The sequence below is a fragment of the Rhinopithecus bieti genome, unplaced genomic scaffold (assembly GCF_001698545.2).
Source record: "Rhinopithecus bieti isolate Rb0 unplaced genomic scaffold, ASM169854v2 scaffold_9619, whole genome shotgun sequence".
Taxonomy (NCBI): domain Eukaryota; kingdom Metazoa; phylum Chordata; class Mammalia; order Primates; family Cercopithecidae; genus Rhinopithecus; species Rhinopithecus bieti.
In genome coordinates this window covers 111,582-132,121 of record NW_016806074.1, presented here as the reverse complement: position 1 = coordinate 132,121, position 20,540 = coordinate 111,582, and the positions used below count along the sequence as shown (strand labels likewise).

The window sequence follows — 20,540 nt, the reverse complement described above, 5'->3', positions numbered from 1 at the left end:
TTCAGTATAGAGATCTGTGTCCAGCTTTACTATTTATGCAACATTTTTATGTTAATAAAGTCACTAAAACAATAGACAATAAGACTGGAAAAAATAACAAATATAATTAGCTGCATGTACATATACCTGGGTCCTGTCATTTGGTGAAGCTCTAAAGCTCTTCACCTGTTTTGAGGTGTTTGAAGACCTAAATCCATTCAAAGTCAATCAGAGACTGATGGTAGATTCTAGGAGTGAGAACCAAGAAGTTTGATTTAGCTCCCTAAATTGTTGGCAGACTTCTACCACATGTCTTTGTTATCTGCAGGAAAGAACTTCCATAATTTCTCTTAAATCTACCCAACTAATAGGCTGGGCGTGGTGGCTCATGCCTGTAATCTCAGCACTTTGGGAGGCCTAGGTGGGTGGATTGCCTGAGGTCAGGATTTTGAGACCAGCCGGCCCAACATGGTAAAACCCCATCTCTACTAAAAATACAAAAATTAGCCTGGCGTGGTGGCACATGCCTGTAATCCCGGCTACTCAGGAGGCTGAGGCAGGAGAATCACTTGAACCCAGGAGGTTGGAAGTGGCAGTGAGCCAAGATCACACCATTGCACTCCAGCCTGGGCAACAAGAGTGAAAGTCCGTCATAAAAAAACAAAGCAAAACAAAACAAAACAAAACAAAAACTACCCAGCTAACATATGCTCTCTCTACTTGATTCTTAGGCATGTCCTTTTATTCCAGCCTGCTAAATTTTCATGCAAAATTGAGCTTATAATTTTCTCAGTCCTGTATGTTTTCCCATGTCCAAAGATAAATGATAAAAGAAGAATCTCTAATCAATAATTAAAATAATAATTTTAGGAAGTTATTGACTAGGCAAAAATAAAACAAAAACCAAACATGGTGCTTGGTGCTAAGTCCTTTCAAGGATTTATGGTTTCATATTTTAGAAATTATTAACTGTTTTATACTCTCTGCCTGTATATTTACATTTTAAAGCCCATTCCGTAATTTTTGTTACTTGTAAATTCTCATTATTTAATTATGTTCCACTTTGTTTCGCAAAACTTTTGAAAATGTTTCTCGCACTCTACACTATTTCTTCCCAAATGAGAGCAGAGGTCAAATAAAGATGTAGTACTCTTTAATTCCATGAAAAAAATTCAAGGATATACCAAAATAATATTTTAAATTCTCAACTGGAATAATTATATTATGCACAAAAATTATTCACATTTTATGTTTAAGTTTAGGTAACACAACCATAATTCTTAGGAAGAATATTTAACATTTTGGGCTCATCTGTTTCACACTTACCAAATTAGGAAATGATCCTTGTGTTTTGTTATTTAATAAACATACAGAACAACATTTTGTGATGGCTCCTGCAAAATACCACCACTTAGTTCATTGAAGTTAGAAAGGTTTCTTAGAGCTCTTATTGGCAAGATCAGCAGACACAGACACGCACAGGTAAGACACAGACCTGTATCACTGAGACTGACTCACTTTGTGGATTGCCTTTAACTAGTTTAACTGTAAAATGATTACCTTCCCATGAGAGCCACGTCACTTATAATTAAATAACTCAACAGAATTTTCATCAGCTAAAAAGCCTATTTGCTAAATAAGTTTTTTTTTACTATCTTCTTTCCACATTTAAGTCATGGAAGTTTTGTTTCTTATGCAGACTAAATCAGAAAAGAATAGTAAAACAATATGAATCAATGTCACTGATATTCTTACTTGACAAAAACTCAGTTTCTTTATTCCTCAATTTTTTTTTCAAAAATTTTACGCACCACTTCATACTAATTACCCTGCCTATTTTAGTTGAGTGAATGTAATGGCACATTATTTTAAGCCTCAAAGCCCAATCCAATAATCACGAATAGAATTAAAGTTCACAACAAAATAAAGCAAACAATCTAATGAGTTGGAAACATTTCTATTTTAAGAGAAATCTTCTTCAATAATTTTCTTTCGTCAATAACTTTAGAAGTGTACATGTTGAATGTTTGTTAAATATACGGTTATGTCTTCAGAAAGATTATTGCTTAAAAAAAATTCTACATGTGTACTTTGTAAACTGTAAACCAGAATACGTTTGGTATTGTTATTATCATGATTTATATTTGTAAAATTGAGTACTACCCCAGTCTACTTTCATATATAGAATTTGCTAACAAAATAATAGCTACTGTTTATGAGCAATTCCTGTATTAAACTCTGCATGTAGGGATTTCACTTAACTCTTTCAACCCTTAGTGGTAGGTACTCCTATCCCCATTTTACAGATGGATTTAAAAAATGATGATAGGACAGGTTTATGTAAATGTCTAAGGTCATACAGCTAATAAGCAGGAGAGTTACAAGCTAGCCCAGGTCTGTCTCTGAGGTATCAAGATACACGTGTGTGTGTGTGTGTGTGTGTGTGTGTGTAACTTCGAAGCATACTAGAGAAGATTAATGTAAACTTTCTTAAATAGACAAAGACCCATGGAATTCTTCCTCAGCAGCATTTTCTATGACGAGAATGAGTCTAAAGAAAGAGGTGCCTCTTTGGATTTCTTTGTTGTCTCATGATATGAAGCAAAGAAGTGATGGCATTTTAGTGTTGACTCAAACTTGCAGAAACCGGAAAACTTTTAGTAGTGCAATTTTTATTTGGGGTTCAATAATAACTCATAATTTTTGACTGATATATGAAATCCTAATAGTTTGTATTTTAAGTGTCATCATTCTTTGACAAATTGTGGTCGTATATTTTACTTCTGTTCTAAACTTAAGCTATCTTTGCAAACAATGGCAAAAATTTGTGTATTTAGAATACAAGAAATGTTCTATACTTAGAATAAAGTTGGAGATACTTAATGCTCATGTTCTTGAAATAACAAATCAAAAATAATTCAGTGTGTTTGTATACTAAATAAATAATGAATCTTTACTTCCAGATACTCTTCATTTTTCTTTAGACGCAAGGAGATTTTTGTCATCCAGTAAGTTACTGTGGTAATGCAGAACTCTGCTGTGATTATTTTAATCTTGTCATGTGGTGTGCTCTATATTTTAAAATACATAATATTGAACATCTTATTGCTTAATGCACTGTTTTTTCCAAAGCTCCCCCAAAAAGCTATACTTTCTACTTACAATATGTCCTTTATAATATTGCATGCTATTGATAATGGTCAAGTTAATCTTATCAAAATGCACATTGACTCATAATGTGCATGTCCTGAGAATTTGCAGTGTTCCCATGTTGTGTTAGGTTTGATAGCAAATTAAGTTTGCACCTAGATTCCTATACAGGCTTCTCATTCTGTTATTAACATGACACAAGAACTGAGTTCCACATCTGATGGGTGGAAACTATATTTACATTTCATACAAGCTCATTTCTGCAACTCTAGGTGGTTAACCTGTCAGGACCAATACAATGACATTTCTTGTTCCCTGACTCTCTGGTGCATACACAGAATGGCATATTTCATGGAAACGTTATTTCTGCACTGACCAATGGGTAGCCAACTGTGAATGCTTCCAGGCGCTCCCCTGATGCTCAGAAATGCCATTTGTATACTGGCACAAGCATTGTTTGTTACATTCTGAGAGTAGCATAGCAGAATATCAGCACTAGCAGGGACCTCAGTAACTGATTGAGTGCCCTAAACATAACAAATTTCTTCATGCAAAGGATGTAAATGAAAGAATATGAATGCAGGAATATGAATGGAGGCAGAGAATAAAAAGACATTTGATTTCAAAATCACACGCCTTACTAAAGAAGAGTCTGTCTTCATGAGCTATAAGGCTGAATGGGGCCAAAGCTCCTCATAGTATGGTTAACTGTGAATGGTACTCTGCATTATTAAAATTGAGAAGCCTGGTCTGTGTCTACTCTAATCACATTTAGCATTTGGGAATCATAAGTAACCTTGTTTTAACTTCAGATTAACTAGTTACCAAGTTCCCATTGACAGAATTAAAATACTTTTATGAAAATACATTTCCTTCAGAGGACCTGCTTGATGGGATTCAAACATTTGTCAAAGTAAGACGCTGTTAAAGATTTAATTGATCACATTACACATAAAATATCAATTTTCAACCAGCACTCAAAGTTAACCTCTGGGCCATTCCAGACTCAGAGGTAGTTTGTTTGAGCAACTCTGCTAAATGTCTTTCTTCATCATCATAAAATAGAATCCTTTTCCTATTCCTTTTCTCCTTCTCTCTTTCTCTCTCTCTCTCGCTCTCTCTCTCTCTGTCACTCTCGCTCTCTTGTTCTCTCTCTCTCTCGCTCGCTCACTCCTTCCCTATTTACTTTCTCTTCTTTCTTTTCTCTTTCTTTTCTTTTCTCTTTCTTTTCTTTTTTCTTTCTTTTCTTTCTTTCTTTCTCTTTCTTTCTTTCTTTCTTTCTTTCTTTCTTTTCTTTCTTCTTTCTTTCTCTCTTCTTTTTTCTCTCTTTCTTCTTTCTCTCTTTCTCTTTCTTTCTTTCTTTCTTTCTTTCTTTCTTTCTTTCTTTCTTTCTTTCTTTCTTTCTTTCTTTTCTTGCTTGCTTCTTTCATTCTTTTTTTGTTGCTTTCCTCTCTCTAACACCAAATTTTCTTTCCTAGAATCAGTGAATAGTACCCTGCTCAGTCAGAGCCCTTACCCTGACAGGCTAAACTTAATCACTTGTGTTAGTCAGAACCTTTATAGAACACTACATACATCATACTATTTAAAGTAGATCTGTCTTGTTCCAAATCTAGTTTTCTGAGGGTGCTTCTAACATCTAACAGAGAAATGTTATTGCCTGCCTGCCATCCTGGCTAACAGGCAGTAAGGCCTTATTTTTAGCTGGTGTAATGTCTTCTGGTGTCTCCTATTCATTGAGTCCTTGCCCAGAGCCCCATTCATCTCTTCACGCAACTTTGATCAGTCTCTTTCTCCTGTCTATCTACAAATTCTACCCTGTTGCCCCTGATGTAGCTAAACAATGCCCATGGTTTTCATTTAGAATACACGGATGACAAAAGAAGACTGCTGGCAAGAACTTTTTTTTTCAAATGTGCTAGTGTGGAAAGGCTTAGTAATAAGGAAAATTCAACTTCTGCCTCACTGGGGATCATACATCTGAGCTCTTTGACATCAGCAAGAAGATTGCATTCGCTTCTCATCTAAAAGGTCATTTCATCTTGATTAAATAAAAATAAATAATAATTGAGTATCTCTCAAGTGATAAGCACTGTTTTAGGCACTGGGAATAGTGTGATGAGAAAGGAAGTAACATTGCCTCCAAAGAGATATCCTTCAAATTTAATGCTTCTTTTAAACTGATTCATCCTACACATACGAGAAGACATGTTGAGAAAGTAATACATATCATTTACTATTAATTGTCTTCCTGATTTAAAAAAGTATTACATGGCCAGGCGTGGTGACTCATGCCTCTAATCCCAGCACTTTCAGAGGTCAAGTTGGGTGGATCCCCTGAGGTCAAGAGTTCAAGACCAGCCTGGCCAATATGGCAAAAACCCGTCTCTACTAAAAATACAAAAATTAACTGGGCATAGTGGCAGGTGCCTGTAATCTCAGCTACTCAGGAGGCTGAGGCAGGAGAACTGTTTGAACCCGGGAGGCGGAGGTTGCAGTGAGCCGAGGTTACACCATTGCACTCCAGGCTGGGCAACAAGAGTGAAACTCCATCTCAAAAAAATAATAAATAAATACATAAATAAATACATGAAAAGTATTCTGTTACTCACTTATGGTATGTTTCTCTTATAAAGTTTTAGAGTCAACTGTATAGGACCAGCCATGGGTTAGGACGTTTTAAGTTTATATCTATCTATCTATCTATCTATAGATAGATATATATCTATATATATATATATTTTTTTTTCAGACGGAGTCTCACTCTGTCGCCCAGGCTGGAGTGCAGTGGCCGGATCTCAGCTCACTGCAAGCTCCGCCTCCCGGGCTTATGCCATTCTCCTGCCGCAGCCTCCCGAGTAGCTGGGACTACAGGCGCCCGCCAAGTCGCCCGGCTAGTTTTTTGTGTTTTTTTTAGTAGAGACGGGGTTTCAACGTGTTAGCCAGGATGGTCTCGATCTCCTGACCTCGTGATCCGCCCATCTCGGCCTCCCAAAGTGCTGGGATTACAGGCTTGAGCCACCGCGCCTGGCCTTAAGTTTATATTGAGCACTACAGAAACATCAATGATTTGGTAAAAGAATGAAGAAGGATGTGAGAGAACATTATTTTCAAACCCAGAATAAAGAAAAATAATAGGAAATAACAAAAATTGAGGGACCTCTAAAAGCATTAAAGTAGATGTTTTGGATAAGCAATAGAATACTGTAGAAGTAGATGTAATTTATGTGTTATTAATGACTTGATGAAATATACAAACTGAAAACTCACACTCAGTATCATACAAAACTTGGAAATATTAATATTTTACTGGAGAAATAGATTCTTCACAAATTTAATCTAAGTAGCAAGTATATGCTATGGGATACAAATATATATTTTTACATCAATTGACAAATTTGAGATTCTTTTATTTTTAACTTAACATCACTGGTTAAGTAGAAAAAAAGTTTCTCACTTTGTCCCATACCACTGATAATGCTGGTTGAAGCTGCTCAACTATAGGCTATCATCTGTGGCTATCAGGACTATATTTTAATTCCCTATAGATTTCAACTAATTGACCTTGAGGGAAAGCTGAGTCTCTGTGACAATATGGTCTTCAATCACCACTGCCAACATAAATAAATGCTTCCCTTCTAGATCCATCAAGAGTAATCTGAGTGGAATTTAAGTTTTTGATAGGCTTTAAAGAAATGAGTCCAGACGTGAAATAAGACCCTTTTCAACCAAAAGATATAGAATTTAAGACAGTTAAGATTCATGTAATAAAAAGTGTTTAGCCCTTTCTATTGGAAATTAGTCAGTTATCTTATTGAAATCTGGACTGTTCCCAAATTGATTTATCCAGTAATGAACTGAATATAGTCTGACGGCAAACTCACTATCATAAGTGAATGAGAATATCCTACCAGTCTAAAAATAGTTTCCATTTAACAGTTTTTTTAAGTTTTTAAAATGTTAATATAAAGTTTTCTATTTGAGTATGTTTGAGTATCTCCTTGGATCACTTCATTCGAAACTAGCACTCCTGAAATAGCATCGTTGATTTTCATGCACATCAATTTCTGTGAGTTTTTAGTGCTTATTTAAGCAAACAGTTTTACCTATTAGGAATTTAGTTATCCCTCATCAGTGATAAGTTAGTGCATTTTCCTTATAGTATGTCCCATTTTCTTTTCTAATTCTCTCTATAAATTATTCAAGTTAATATTTTTATATAAACATTAAAGTTTAAAACCTCAAAGAAAAATACAATTTAGAATGTAGCCAATACCTGAGTGATAAATACACCTGTACAACATGAGGCTAGGAACCAAAGCAATGATAAGTATACTATAGACAATAATGAGGAAGGAAATATCTAACTTTTATTTAAAATAGTCAGGTAATTGATCTCAAGGTATCTTCTCAATTTGAGCATTCCTGATAGGTATTTGAAGATTTCAACTCACAAATGATCGTGACATAAGTACAGACTAGAAAATTACATAAAAACTGGACTACTAGAAACTTTATTTCTTATCTTACATAAACATAAATGCGAAGAACAGATTCTAAAAAGTGATTGGATTTAGATAAAAAAGAATGATACAAAAGAAAAAAAAGCCAAAACAGATTCCACCTCTCTTTTCTTAAAGTGTGTGCCTATTTATTTATCACCTGAGTAGGCAAGAGCAATTTTATTGTTCATTTATCTAACTTCCTAAAAAAATACACCTGTTAATTTATAATGTTAGGTTATCTAATATGGCTTTTGCTTAGACTCATATGCTTTTTGTTGATAAATCTATTGATTATACATATTTAAAACTTTGAGTTAGGACCTCTTAAGAATTCTTAATTTCTTAATAATTTAGTGGGAAATGTATTCAATTCAGATATTCTCTCACAATAAAACCAGAATATTCATGTTTTGCTTTCTGTGTATCTTAATCTGAATTCATCCACAAATTTATATTTGATATGATTTATCTAATGTTTACTATGAATAATGTTATGGGGGACATCTAGTAAGCCAAGTTGTAATCCTGCCCCAGCCCTGAAGTATATATGAACCCAAATGCTTGTATCCTTAATGCAGGGACTTAAATAGCCATAATACAACATAGAAGATGATTTGTCCTTGGAAATTTGATTTTACAGGGAAATGAAATTATTTTCTTCTTAGTAAAACAGAGTAAGATCGATAGGGTAGTTAACATTTGAATCATGTATTAAAGAATAAGTAAAATTTCCATTGTAGGAAGAATGCCTGGAATGGTATAAAATTGAGAGGGAGGGATACATAGAGAATATCTGGAGTGCCAAAAGGATGCATGAAGAGGAGTTACAAGAAATAATGTTATAAATGTAAGCATGGTTAGAAATGTTTTACATGATTACATGAAAACTGAATTATTATGGTCATTGTATTAGAGATTTGTTTGGGATCTTGAATTGAGAGCTAGATATCCAGACTTGGATTTCTCTTCATGCATCCTTTTTGCACTCCAGATATTCTCTATGTATCCCTCCCTCTCATTTTATACCATTCCAGGCATTCTTCCTACAACAGAAATTTTACTTATTCTTTAATACATGATTCAAATGTTAACTACCCTATCGATCTTACTCTGTTTTACTAAGAAGAAAATAATTTCATTTCCCTGTAAAATCGAATTTCCAAGGACAAATCATCTTCTATGTTGTATTATGGCTGTACTATATTTTAGCACAATATAGTCTATCCATCTTTGAGTACAATTAAGAGAATATTCTTTTGGAAATAATGGAAAAAATCCCTTCCTTATATCAGTATCAATTATACAGCAGCATGGATAGGAGCAGCATGAGATATACAAAATAAACTAGAAATAATAGTTATCATACTAATGATAGTAACCAGTACTTATGTATTGCTTACTAAAGCCAAAGACCTTTAAATATATGAACTTAATTTACATATGTTTCCCAAACTAAGAAACTGGGGCACAGAAAAATTAAGTATTGCACATGATAACATAACTGGTAATTGTTCGAGCAGGTATTTGAAACCAATAAAGGCATCATATTTTATAAAAGGCAAGAATTCACAAATATCCACCCAAATCCAATATAGCCCATTATGGTTTAAAATATCTTTAGGTGGACATCATGAAACGCACATCATTATCCCTCTTGAAGGGTGAGGGAGCTGGAGTATTTATCCCCCAACTCTGGTTAGTCATTGGTTGATGGATGTTTCTTGGGACATTTACTCTCCGATGCTTCTAGCCTGTATGCAGGAAACACTCAGGGGAGAATGGCAGGTCCTTGTAGTGGGAAACTATCTCCTTGCGTGGGAATGTTGAGTGCCCAGGTGATGTTAGGCACCAATGGCATCTGTACAAACTTTTAAAAATCTGAGTTTCATAGCACTTACTAAATTTACAATGATGTATTTCTGAAGAAAAAAAAAAAGAATCGTTAGGGGAGATTTTAAATCCAAAATGAATTAAGAATAGTGAAACAGCAACTTTTGGTAGAGTTTTTCACTGAAAAGACATGGACTTAAAACAAAAAATGTATATTTATTCGATTAATCATAACTTCTGAAATGAAGAATAGACATGATTAAAGAAAGAAGAGCAATAATATGAATAATATTTTGCTTTAGCTATTTCTTGCTCACTTGTTCTTTAATGTGATTATTCACATTTAATGTCTCTTAGGGATTTCACAAATGTATACCGATTCTTCAAATGGTTTATTGATGTTTTCCCAGAAACTAACATCTACTTTAAATCCAGTTATCCCAGTAAAAATACTTTTGCAGTACCAGCTCAAATTATCCTCTAGGAAAAAGGAATCTCTCTGCGATAGGATGGCAGTCTCACTATCCTCATATAGGTGGACCACTAGCCTGTCACTAAATCAGATATAGTGTGCTTAAATTTTACCAATCACAATGGAATAATATTTGCTGTTATTGTGAAAGTTATCTCCACAAAGCTCAAGAGTTTCTATGTCCACGTGGTAGCAGGGAAATAGACCTTGGTAATCTAAGCATCTCAGTCATATATATCTTAAGTTCAGTTGATCAGAATTTGCCCAACACAACCCTCTATTCTTTCCTATTTCTGAAGAACAAGGTAGCATAGAAGCATTGGACAAGTTATCTTAAGGAAGCTAGGTAGTATGTGTGGATGTAGCCTGTAGTTTGTCTTTCTTTCTTGCTGGTCTTTGCTGAGGGGTAATTATTTTCAACAAAGATTGATTGTTGCTTCCGTCCCCACTGCATCTGTTACTGTGTCAGAGACATTTCCAGGGCCTCCAATATTCAGACATTCCACTTTCCCTTCCCCAAATCAGAGATTATTCTCATTTGGTAGCCCTTTCAGCCAGCTCCATATCCATGTAGAGTCAGGAATTCTTTCTTGCTTTCTTTAAATCACTCTAGGTATTGTGAGGCACTCTTAAGCTTATCCACCAAGACTCTTTGCTTAGCTACTGCTACTCTGTCACTTAGATGCCCTGTTTGGTAATGGAATAGTCTACCACTTTATATTTACTCTGAGAAGCTGGAAGATACAATATCTCTTTCTGCTTGGGGTCACCCATCATTAACTGAGAATTCTAACATTCCACTTTGTAATACCTGCTCCAACACCCCCATATTTTTCAACAATTCCTGTATTGTAATGAAATATACTTCCTTTTTACTCATGTTTTCTTCATTGAACACACTTCTTTTGACCATTTTCATATTTATGATGCTATATTTTTCAAACCAATTTTTTTCTTTTATTCATCCTTTACTTCAAAAAACATACCTTCTTACAAATATTTTTCAATTAAAGAATATAGTAAAATCCCCAATATTATTCTAAATTTAAAACTTTGAAACATTCATATGTTCCTTAGTTCATTTCATTATATTTTGTGCCTTTTGTGTTTTTTGCAGTGCTAATTTGTTGTGCATGACATAAGTGTTATTAATGATACACCCCTCTCTAAGTTTGTGTGTGTATAGCCTACTTGGCCGTTAAAATTATTTCTCTTTTTACAGAGTTTAAATAATTTGGCCAATGATCTGTCACAAAAGATAGGTCTAAAATAATGGAAATAGTTATAATTTGTTGTTGCTGTGTATTTATCCAAACTCACTCATGAAACAATACTTAGCCAATGTGATGTCATGTTTTATGGATTCATTCTGTCTGGTTCAGCACTTTCTATATATAAAGGAAATATTTTTAAAATTCACATTAACTCTTTTAGACCACTAAATACCATGCAATATTTTAAAATGATCTATTTTAATGTAGTATCCTAAATGCCTAACATTTTCAGGCATTTATAATGACATTTATAATAACAATAACAACTTTTTAGCTCGAGAAAGAAGGTAAATTATTTGATATGTTTGAGTCCAAATGATATAATTTCAAAAAAGAAATAAAATTTAAAATAATGATCACATATTAGTTAAAGGCATAGCACATTTTATATTATTGATTTATTATGATTTTCTGACTTTAATCTACACTTCTTTCAGAATTAGCTGTCCACTCTGACTCACAATGCATTTAACACAATCTCTATTGCAGGTTACTTAGTTATAGAAAATCCATCAGGTACGTTTGTTAAATTTTTTTTCTTCTTTTTGAATATCAAAGTTAGATGCACTGACTCAGTAGAGCCTTACTGTGTGATTCACTTTTGTATGTTTGTTGGAAAACCTCCAAGCTGGATATAAATCATAAAAGCATGACTAATTGCATGGTAACTGGAGAAATGCTTTCTCTCTCTCTGGGGTGAAGCCTGCATGTCTGTATTTTAGCTTGGGAAGTAATACGGGGATATTTAAACTCCTTGGGGTTTGAAAACCATGTCATTATGAGAATGAGGTCACTGCAATATTTTATATCTTCTAAAACCTTGTAATGTATAAAATGTTTTCTGTCTGACAAAGAGGTATTATGTGCTTTAGGATTCAATGATAACTTTATGCTCTTACATTTACTTGAAAAACGTTCTTCATTAAAATGCTAAATCCTTTATTGAATGTCACTAAAAAATTGAAGGAATTTTGTACCATGAATACAAAGAAAGTGAGCTTAAAGAGGAAAAGTTAATTTTATAAATATAACAGAGTGACTTTAAAAAGCTCTGTTGTTTGTGGTTTGGGGGATGTCCATTGTTCTTTAACTTGTTAACAGTGAAGCCAGTGCCAATGCTAACGTGAACAAATATAATCTAACATGACCCTATTCTATACCCTTTACTTGAAGGCCAATAAGCAAGAAATCCTTCCTGCAACATGTTGAAGAGCTTTGCACAAACAACAACCTAAAGTTTCAAGAAGAATTTTCGGTATGTTACTAGCAGTTGTCACAACATTGCAAGACCTCCAGTCGTTTCATGTGTCACATTTCATGTCCATTTTAAGCATGCAAGGCCATGAAGGACTCTGGCCTTGATAATCAATACCCAATTACCAGGCTGATTGTTTTGATAGTAATGTTACACTGGGCAGCCTCTGGTGCAACCCGATCAGAATTATTCACCTACTGTGTCAGGAAAAGGTGCTCTTCTTCAGACCTCCCCTGTATTGGCAGCATGACCTTGTCTCTTCTCTGCTCTTTCATCCAGATGTAGATGCAAATATAGAATGATACATTCATTAGGTTTTGTATGTGTGTTCAAGGTTTAGGTCATACTATACATGTAGGTTTATATTTAAGTAATTATTTTACATTTAGACACTAAATTATTTCATTTTACATTTGCCTACTTGGATTACATTAGTGATATAGATGAATGTGAGACCAGAACTTGATGCTTCCAGAAACTATAAGAAAATTATTTCTAGAACTGCCTAAAATTTTTTAAAACCATATAAACAATGTCCATGTTTTACAGGGATCTTTTAAAGTTACTATGGAATAAGTGCTGTATCATATAATGAAAATGTTTAAAATTAAGAATTTGTCACTTTAAATGCTACTTAAAAGTGGGAATAGTTTTATGTTTTAACATTTGTTACTATAAAACTGAAATTATTTAAAAACATAAGGTAGATATCAAATCTGCAAGCTACTTTAAGACATAAGCATCTTTTAAACTTAGTTGATTATTTTGTAATAAGAAAGACAGATTTCTAAATTCACCAAAAACATATTTCTATTTATTTTTCCATGAAAATTCCCCAGTGTGTGAACTTCGAAACAAAACTAAAACAATTGGATAAATAATTCAGAATTATAAATATTTCAGTCTCTTAGGAAAATAACAAAAAATAGAAAAAGATTAAGGTATTCCGCAGCCTTTGGTTATGCTTCTTAAAGAAATATCGGTCTGGACTTAACAAAATCAATGGTGCCATAAAATTCTTCCTAGCCTTTAGACGGCAAGAATTCTCAATTTTTCAGGAGCAAAAGTGTAATTTCACTAGAATAAGAGCGAATATAATTACATTATGCATGACCAAGTAGATAAAAAGTTTTATTAGCAATAACATTTTCACATATATTATATGAGAAAGTTTCTAGTTTAACTGTTTTGAAGACCATAGTTTTAAGAACTTTTTAAAAATTGTGTTTTGTCTAATGCTTTGTTAAGAATTTCTAAAGCAAATTATTAAATTATTGTGTTTTAATAAATACATTTTGGTGCATATATTTGATAAACTTTTTAACTCTGGATATATTCACTGACATCTTAAATATTTATAAGTTCCTACTATGCGATAGGCATTGTATTTGGCACATTGATATATATTAAATCAGCACTTACCAGCTAAGTGACTTTGGGCAAATTTCTTAAACTCTCTGTGCCTCAATATCTTCATTTATAAAATGATAATATCTACTTTATTAAATTATGAATATAAAATGATTGAATAAAAGCAATACTAAGAACAGTAGCTGGCACAAATATTAGCTATTATGATGATAAATTCTACGATAAAGAAGCTCATATTATGGTAAGAACTGCAGATGTGTAAAAATTACAAATTTACTGTATCATGATGGAGATATGTATAAAGATTGAGGATCAAATCTGTTTGTATATCAACCAGAAAAGATTTCATAAAAAAGGTGACTTTAAAGATGAACTTTCGGATGAGCAGAAGTCTAATGAGAAGGTAAAGGAAAAAAGGTGTTCCAGAGAGAGGAAAAGGATAGGAATGCAAAAACAGTCTAACTCATCTCGGGTACCACTGAAAAGAGATAGAGCTAAATAGGGAGAATTGTGGCCCTGTGCACCCTGGTAAGGATAAGACTGCCCAGTGTAACATTACCATCCAAACCATCAACCTGGTGTTTGAGCATTGCTTACCAAAGCCGGAGCTGCTTAAATCTAGAAATGGAAACTTTTCTGTGAAATAATTATAAAATATAAGTGCTCTTTCAGTCCTTTTAAACTCACCTTTTTTCTCCCTTCTTTATGTATTTCTAAAACTTTGACATGAGGAAGCTGTTCTAGGACTCCTTACTAGGTTAAAAAGTTTTTGTAAGCCTTTGGTGCCAACACATCAGAATTCAGATCTTACACTATTCCTGTCCATTAATACATACCCATATGTAAACAATTGTCCAGATGTTAATTTTGGGAAAAAATAAGAAAGGGAAACTTATCTAATTAAAAGAAATAATTTATATTGATGTTGAAAATTGTTAACACACATATGTTTAGTGCTTTTATGGAATTTGGTAAGTTGAGATTTCTAAAATGGAAAACTATAAATTTCATACACGTAAATTTTCAGCTCAACAAAATAATGAACATATTTTCTTATACCAGACTTTTTAATGATGCTTGCTATGCCAAGAGCAAGATAGGTAAATAATATCATAAATTTTCATCAAATGTCAATAATAGATCTTCTTGACCCGTCATCTACATCTGATAATTCTTAATCACACCTTTGCATTCTATTATTGATTTAACAATGCTTACTGAGAGCAAGAATTGACCTCTGGCATCTTCTCAAACTGACCAATGTTGTACCAATTAATAGGCACGAAATCACACTGCCTGAGGAGAAAAAACAAAAAATAAATCATTGAAATCCCTCTTCCTACTAAGTAGACATTAAAATATTAAACAATAGTGTGTACCCAATGAAACCATTAGTAACATATGTAGAATGGTCACTAACATGGTTGCCGCATCTTAAGGCTTCCCAAAGTGCAAAGAAATTATCTTAGAAAGAGCAATAGCCCAACTGAGCAACTTTATTCAGGATATTTTTGGTGAAAGCCTAGGGAAACTCATTACTGTTAACTTGATCTCATTTCCACAGTTATGATAAGTGCTTTTAATTTACAAATTAAAAAAAGTTTAGAACAAATAACTGTCTTTTAATAAGTGAAATTTCTTGTTTACTTCTGATAAATGTAAACTTTGCAATGACTTTATTTTACAGGAATTACCAAAATTTCTTCAGGATCTTTCTTCAACTGATGCTGATCTGCCTTGGAATAGAGCAAAAAACCGCTTTCCAAACATAAAACCATGTATGTGCATTTTTTGGTTTTGGTTTAGCTAGGAAGTATTTTAAAATGCCTACCATCTTAACTTTTTTTGTTGTTTCCTTATTTTATTTTATATTGATTGAATTATAATAATGTATTTTATAGGCAGTGACTATCAAATTATATTTCTTTTGCTTTGTTCATATTTAACTAAAGTTAGTATACATGGTTTTCAGTTTGTTCACACAAGTTCACTTATGCAGGTGCAAGAAACTGTAGACCTAATAGTTTCTTAGCTTTGTAATTTAACCCAAGTAATGAACCTGTTTGACATCTTCCGACAGACCTAGCATCAAATGCAAAGGCAATATTCTCACTTAGCTTTGTGCATTAGTTTCCCTTACAAGCATAGCAGTGTTTTCCTATGGAACATTAAAAAATGCATTGTAAAATATTCATTGAAGATCAGAGTAAATGTGCACTTACATGAATTCGTTTTACAAATGAGGCCGAATTGTGCTTCACCATGGTAAATACAGGTTCATTTTTCAATCAATAAGAAAAGAAACAGTGTTATTTTCTTTAAGAGGATTATACAAAATCTGTGTTATAATGACAACTTATAGCTGAGGTAACCGAGGAGCAGAGAAGCTAAGCAATTTACCCAAGGCCATATGTATGGTAGGCAGATCATCTGGAATTCAGACCCAATCCTGCTTACCCATTTTGCCTCCTTGAAAACAAACAGACAACCCGTCAAAACAATTAAGCAGTGGATATTTCATGTCATTTCCATGTTTAGCTAAAATTATTACTGGATGTTTCAATTTTAATATCAAGCTGGTAAACTTTCTCAGGAAAATAATTTCTGACATTTTCTTTGAAGAAAAGTAATGAGTACAGGGTATCTAATTTTACTAGCTCTTAAAATATTCTAAAAACTAGTAATTAGAAATTTGAAAGAAAGAATAGGCAGATAAATTAATGGAAAAGAATGAATGGTCTAGAAATAGACCCAACTACCTAGAAAACAAAGTGGTGTTCCGAATTAGGGAGAAAAGATGAAATGTTAAAAAAAAATTGATACTATTTGCTGTTCCAACGACAACAGATAAGCAATAAAAGATATATCTATACCTCATTCCTAAAAAAAAAAAAAGTCTCAATGGGTCAAAGATTGAAATACTTAAAATGAGAAAAATCCATGAAATTTTCAGAAAAAACTATCATTTGTAAAAGTAATAATAATTTGTAATGACAAACAACTTTGACAAATGGTACAAAATCCTGAAGTCATAGAGAAAAATAATAAGAAATTTGATTGCATAATAATATAAATGTTTGTATGGTAAAATTGATAGACAAAGTCAAGGACAAGTGACAAACTAAGAAGAAAATTTTAATTCATATGACAAAAGGCTCTATGTAGCCTTCTGTTTTAGTATACTTTTTAAAAATAAAAATGAGAAAATGTGAAAGACGGTTAATAGAAAAGGCATTAAAATGGTTAATAAACATAAGCAAAGAAATTCAGTTTCACTTGTATTTAAGGAAATCAAAATAAATATTATGAGACATCAATTTGTATTTGTCAAAAGAACATAAGATGTTTAATAATACCTTGTGATAGTTAAAGTAAGAGGAAACAGAATTTTTCAAACACTTTGGTTCAGGGTGTGAATTGTTAGAGAACAATTTAGAAATGTTTTTCAGAATTTGAAATGCATATATATAATCTAAAATTTTACTGCTGGTAATATATTCTACAAGTTTACTCCTACATATATGCAAAAATTTCAATTATGTCTATTCAGCATTTTATAATTGTGGATCATTTAAATAATAATAAAAGTTTAAATAACTACGTTATATTCAAACAGTGAAATACTGTATAGCTTTTTAAAATAATGTATTACATATCTTTGTTTATGCTGATATGGAAAGACACAATTTAAAAAATGATTTGCAGAACAGATTGTATATCCATTTATAGCTAAAGAAAATTAGAATACAAAGAATATGTATAGAAAATTCTGGAAATATATACAAGGACATATTAATAGTCATTGTCTCTGGGTGGTAGAAGTATGAGAGAATAAATAACTTTTTTACATTTGCCGCCATCTGTGAAATTGGAATGTTATATTATGAACTCCTTTGTGTTACTTTTATAGTTAAAAAAAAAAAGTAGTAACAATTTAAAAAGCCAATTAGCATTTATTCCTTATATTTTCTTCTAGATAATAACAACAGAGTAAAGCTGATAGCTGACGCTAGTGTTCCAGGTTCAGATTATATTAATGCCAGCTATATTTCTGTAAGTTACTATTTTTATGTATTTTGTAATTGTATAAAACATAATTACTGAAATTGTGTTATCTTTCCAATAGATGGGGATACGGATATGCCTAATAGAGATACTAAATTATCAAAAATTATTTCACCAGTACATGGCAGATGTTCAACTTCAGGCTACACATCCCTGGTCTTTCCAGTAATTCATATGCTTTGTTAATGTATTCTCCATACATAATGAGGTTTGCCAATCTCTGTGAATTAAAAATTATTAAATGGACAGTTATGTCTATATAACATGAAAATCTGTTCTGCAGCTCTTCCCTTCTAGATCTGCAGTCCTTCAAGTGAGTGATAATGCCATCACCATCATAGGTACATTGAAACCTTATATGCACTCAAGACCGCCACTTGGTTTGCACATTCATGGAATCTTAAAGAAGGAAGTACCCTTAATTTGACCATTCACCTTGGAACTCTAAAAAATTCCCATCAGTCTCTCCTGGCATTGATTCATCCACTTCTTTCTAAGGCAGATGATTCTATCTCTGAACAACTCTGTTTTACAGTTGTTGGGGTTTTTTTTAACCAAGTTATGTCCCTCTACATTCTTACCCACTGACTTAAATTCTAATGCATAGAAAACTTAACTATCTTCATTATGGTGAATCTACAAACACATGAAGATTTCCTCTGCTGCCCACACTCTCCATAGGCTTTTTCTTATCCATAGGTCTTCTCACCCATGCCCGCTATTTCCTTCAGCTCTATTAGGGCTCTTGTTACATGATGTTCCACCCTTTCTCCAACATTAAACATACTTGTGCTATGTCCCATTCCCTCCAAGCCTTTGTCAAGGAGGGAAAAAATTAATTAGTACTAAATCTGATATTGATTGATAATTAATCTAAAATTGCAATCATATATTGGGTCCTATTGTCAAAGGAGTGAATAATGGGAGAATTTAAGACTTTAAGACTTTTTAACCAGAGAAGTGAAGGAAAGTTTGGAGGAGCTAAGGTATTCTTTAAATTTCATTCTATTTTTTTATGCTAGAACTTTAAATCTGTATTTAAAGAATGACATAAATTTACTATTATGGTAAATTTTATTCATGTATCTAATGATTGATTCCCTTAAAATGTAATTCAAAATATAAACATTTTGGTGAAATCTTATGCTTACAATTTCCATTGTAATCTAAACTCTACAGCATGTTAAAGTTTTACTTGGATTTACAAAATGATGCATATATGTGTTTAGATATTTAAATGTAATCACTACTCTAATAATCAAATGCCATCAAGCAGGACAAGGACAACTGGTTGTATCAGTGACCTATTGATTTGTATCATTTTTTATTCACCAACAAGTAGATACAAATCAACAGCTCATATTGCCTAATATTCCATAAGAGATGCCAGTACAGGATGTAAATATAATTAAGAATAAAACTAGACAATTTTAGTAGGTGTAGCTGAACCACACAGATTATGTAAGCAAAGTAATTTTCACAAATCCCCAGTGTCCCCTTTAAATATGATAGGTTGTCAGCATACAGCTATGAGCAAATGATAACGTGGTATTAGCAATAAACTAGGAAGGCTGAAGATATATATTCTACTGTAATCAAGTGATGTTGTAATATAATAAATCTTACAACAAAGTCACTATGACCCAATGTAATGATATGCATAATCATTGCTGAGCTGCATGGTAAGCAGGCTCATATGGAAGGCACTTTACAAAAGCAGATTTCCATACTGGGGCTGGAAGTGTACTGTAGCACTCAAAGAAATCTCCTTTGTTTGGGATGCCAAGAACAGATGGGAATAGATGTAGCGATGATACTGTAGTGGCCCTCACTTTCCACCTACATATTCACACAGTTTCACCTCAGAAAGAATGTCTGGTATCTCAATTTCCCCCTACTCCCAAAATTTATTCAACAGCACTTCCAGTTGAAAGTTCATGAACACTTTTCCCAGGAGCAAAAGACAGAGGCCATCTGTGAATGGGTTCTCGGTTTCAATTTCTTTGGAAGCTATGGTAAAGGAAAGAGAACTACAGAGGGAGGTAGGAAAGAAAGCAAAATAACTACTGTTCAGATAGAAACAGGAAAAACTGAAGTCTGGGGAAGAGACAGAGGAGGACCAGCATATGGTCTGAGGGATGTGTGTTAAGACTGGGACACTTTAGCCCAGGGTTTATAACTAGGTTAACATGTCAATGTGTGTTTTCCTCTGCCCTTGGCCATTCTCGAGAATGGTGCTCCCAGAGTTAGGACTTGGAAAGGCTAGAAGATTTTGATGAAGGATAGACTGTGAAAGAGGTAGGAAGAAGAAGTGATATTGCAGCACCATAATCTGCCACCAACTGTACAAATGAGTTTAGAAATGTTTTCAAGAGGGCCAAAAGTGAAAATACTATGATTTTAGGTATAAGAGGGAGGTTTATAATTAATTTTGAGGAAGTCTCCTCAAAATTTCTCTCCTGTCAACTTGAGATGCCTGCAATTACTTTAACTTAATGACAGCTTTTAACACAACTAGAGATTAAAAGCTATCATACAAATGGTTGCAGTAACGTTAGAAACATCAGATTTGTTCCTATGTTGATAGAGCATTTTATTTTATTTATTTATTTATTTATTTATTTATTTATTTATTTATT

The 20,540-nt window shown here is 33.1% G+C and overlaps 1 protein-coding gene across 1 annotated transcript in view; it reads left to right on the top strand.

Annotated features, from left to right (window-relative positions):
* The window catches only part of PTPRQ (protein tyrosine phosphatase receptor type Q), a 207,191-nt gene that overhangs the window by 166,975 nt on the left and 19,676 nt on the right, over nt 1-20,540 (top strand). The window contains exons 30-33 of the mRNA XM_017874615.1: nt 11,700-11,726; nt 12,384-12,465; nt 15,524-15,614; nt 17,813-17,889. Coding sequence (XP_017730104.1) covers nt 11,700-11,726; nt 12,384-12,465; nt 15,524-15,614; nt 17,813-17,889 — 277 coding nt within the window. The remainder of the gene's footprint in view (nt 1-11,699; nt 11,727-12,383; nt 12,466-15,523; nt 15,615-17,812; nt 17,890-20,540) is intronic.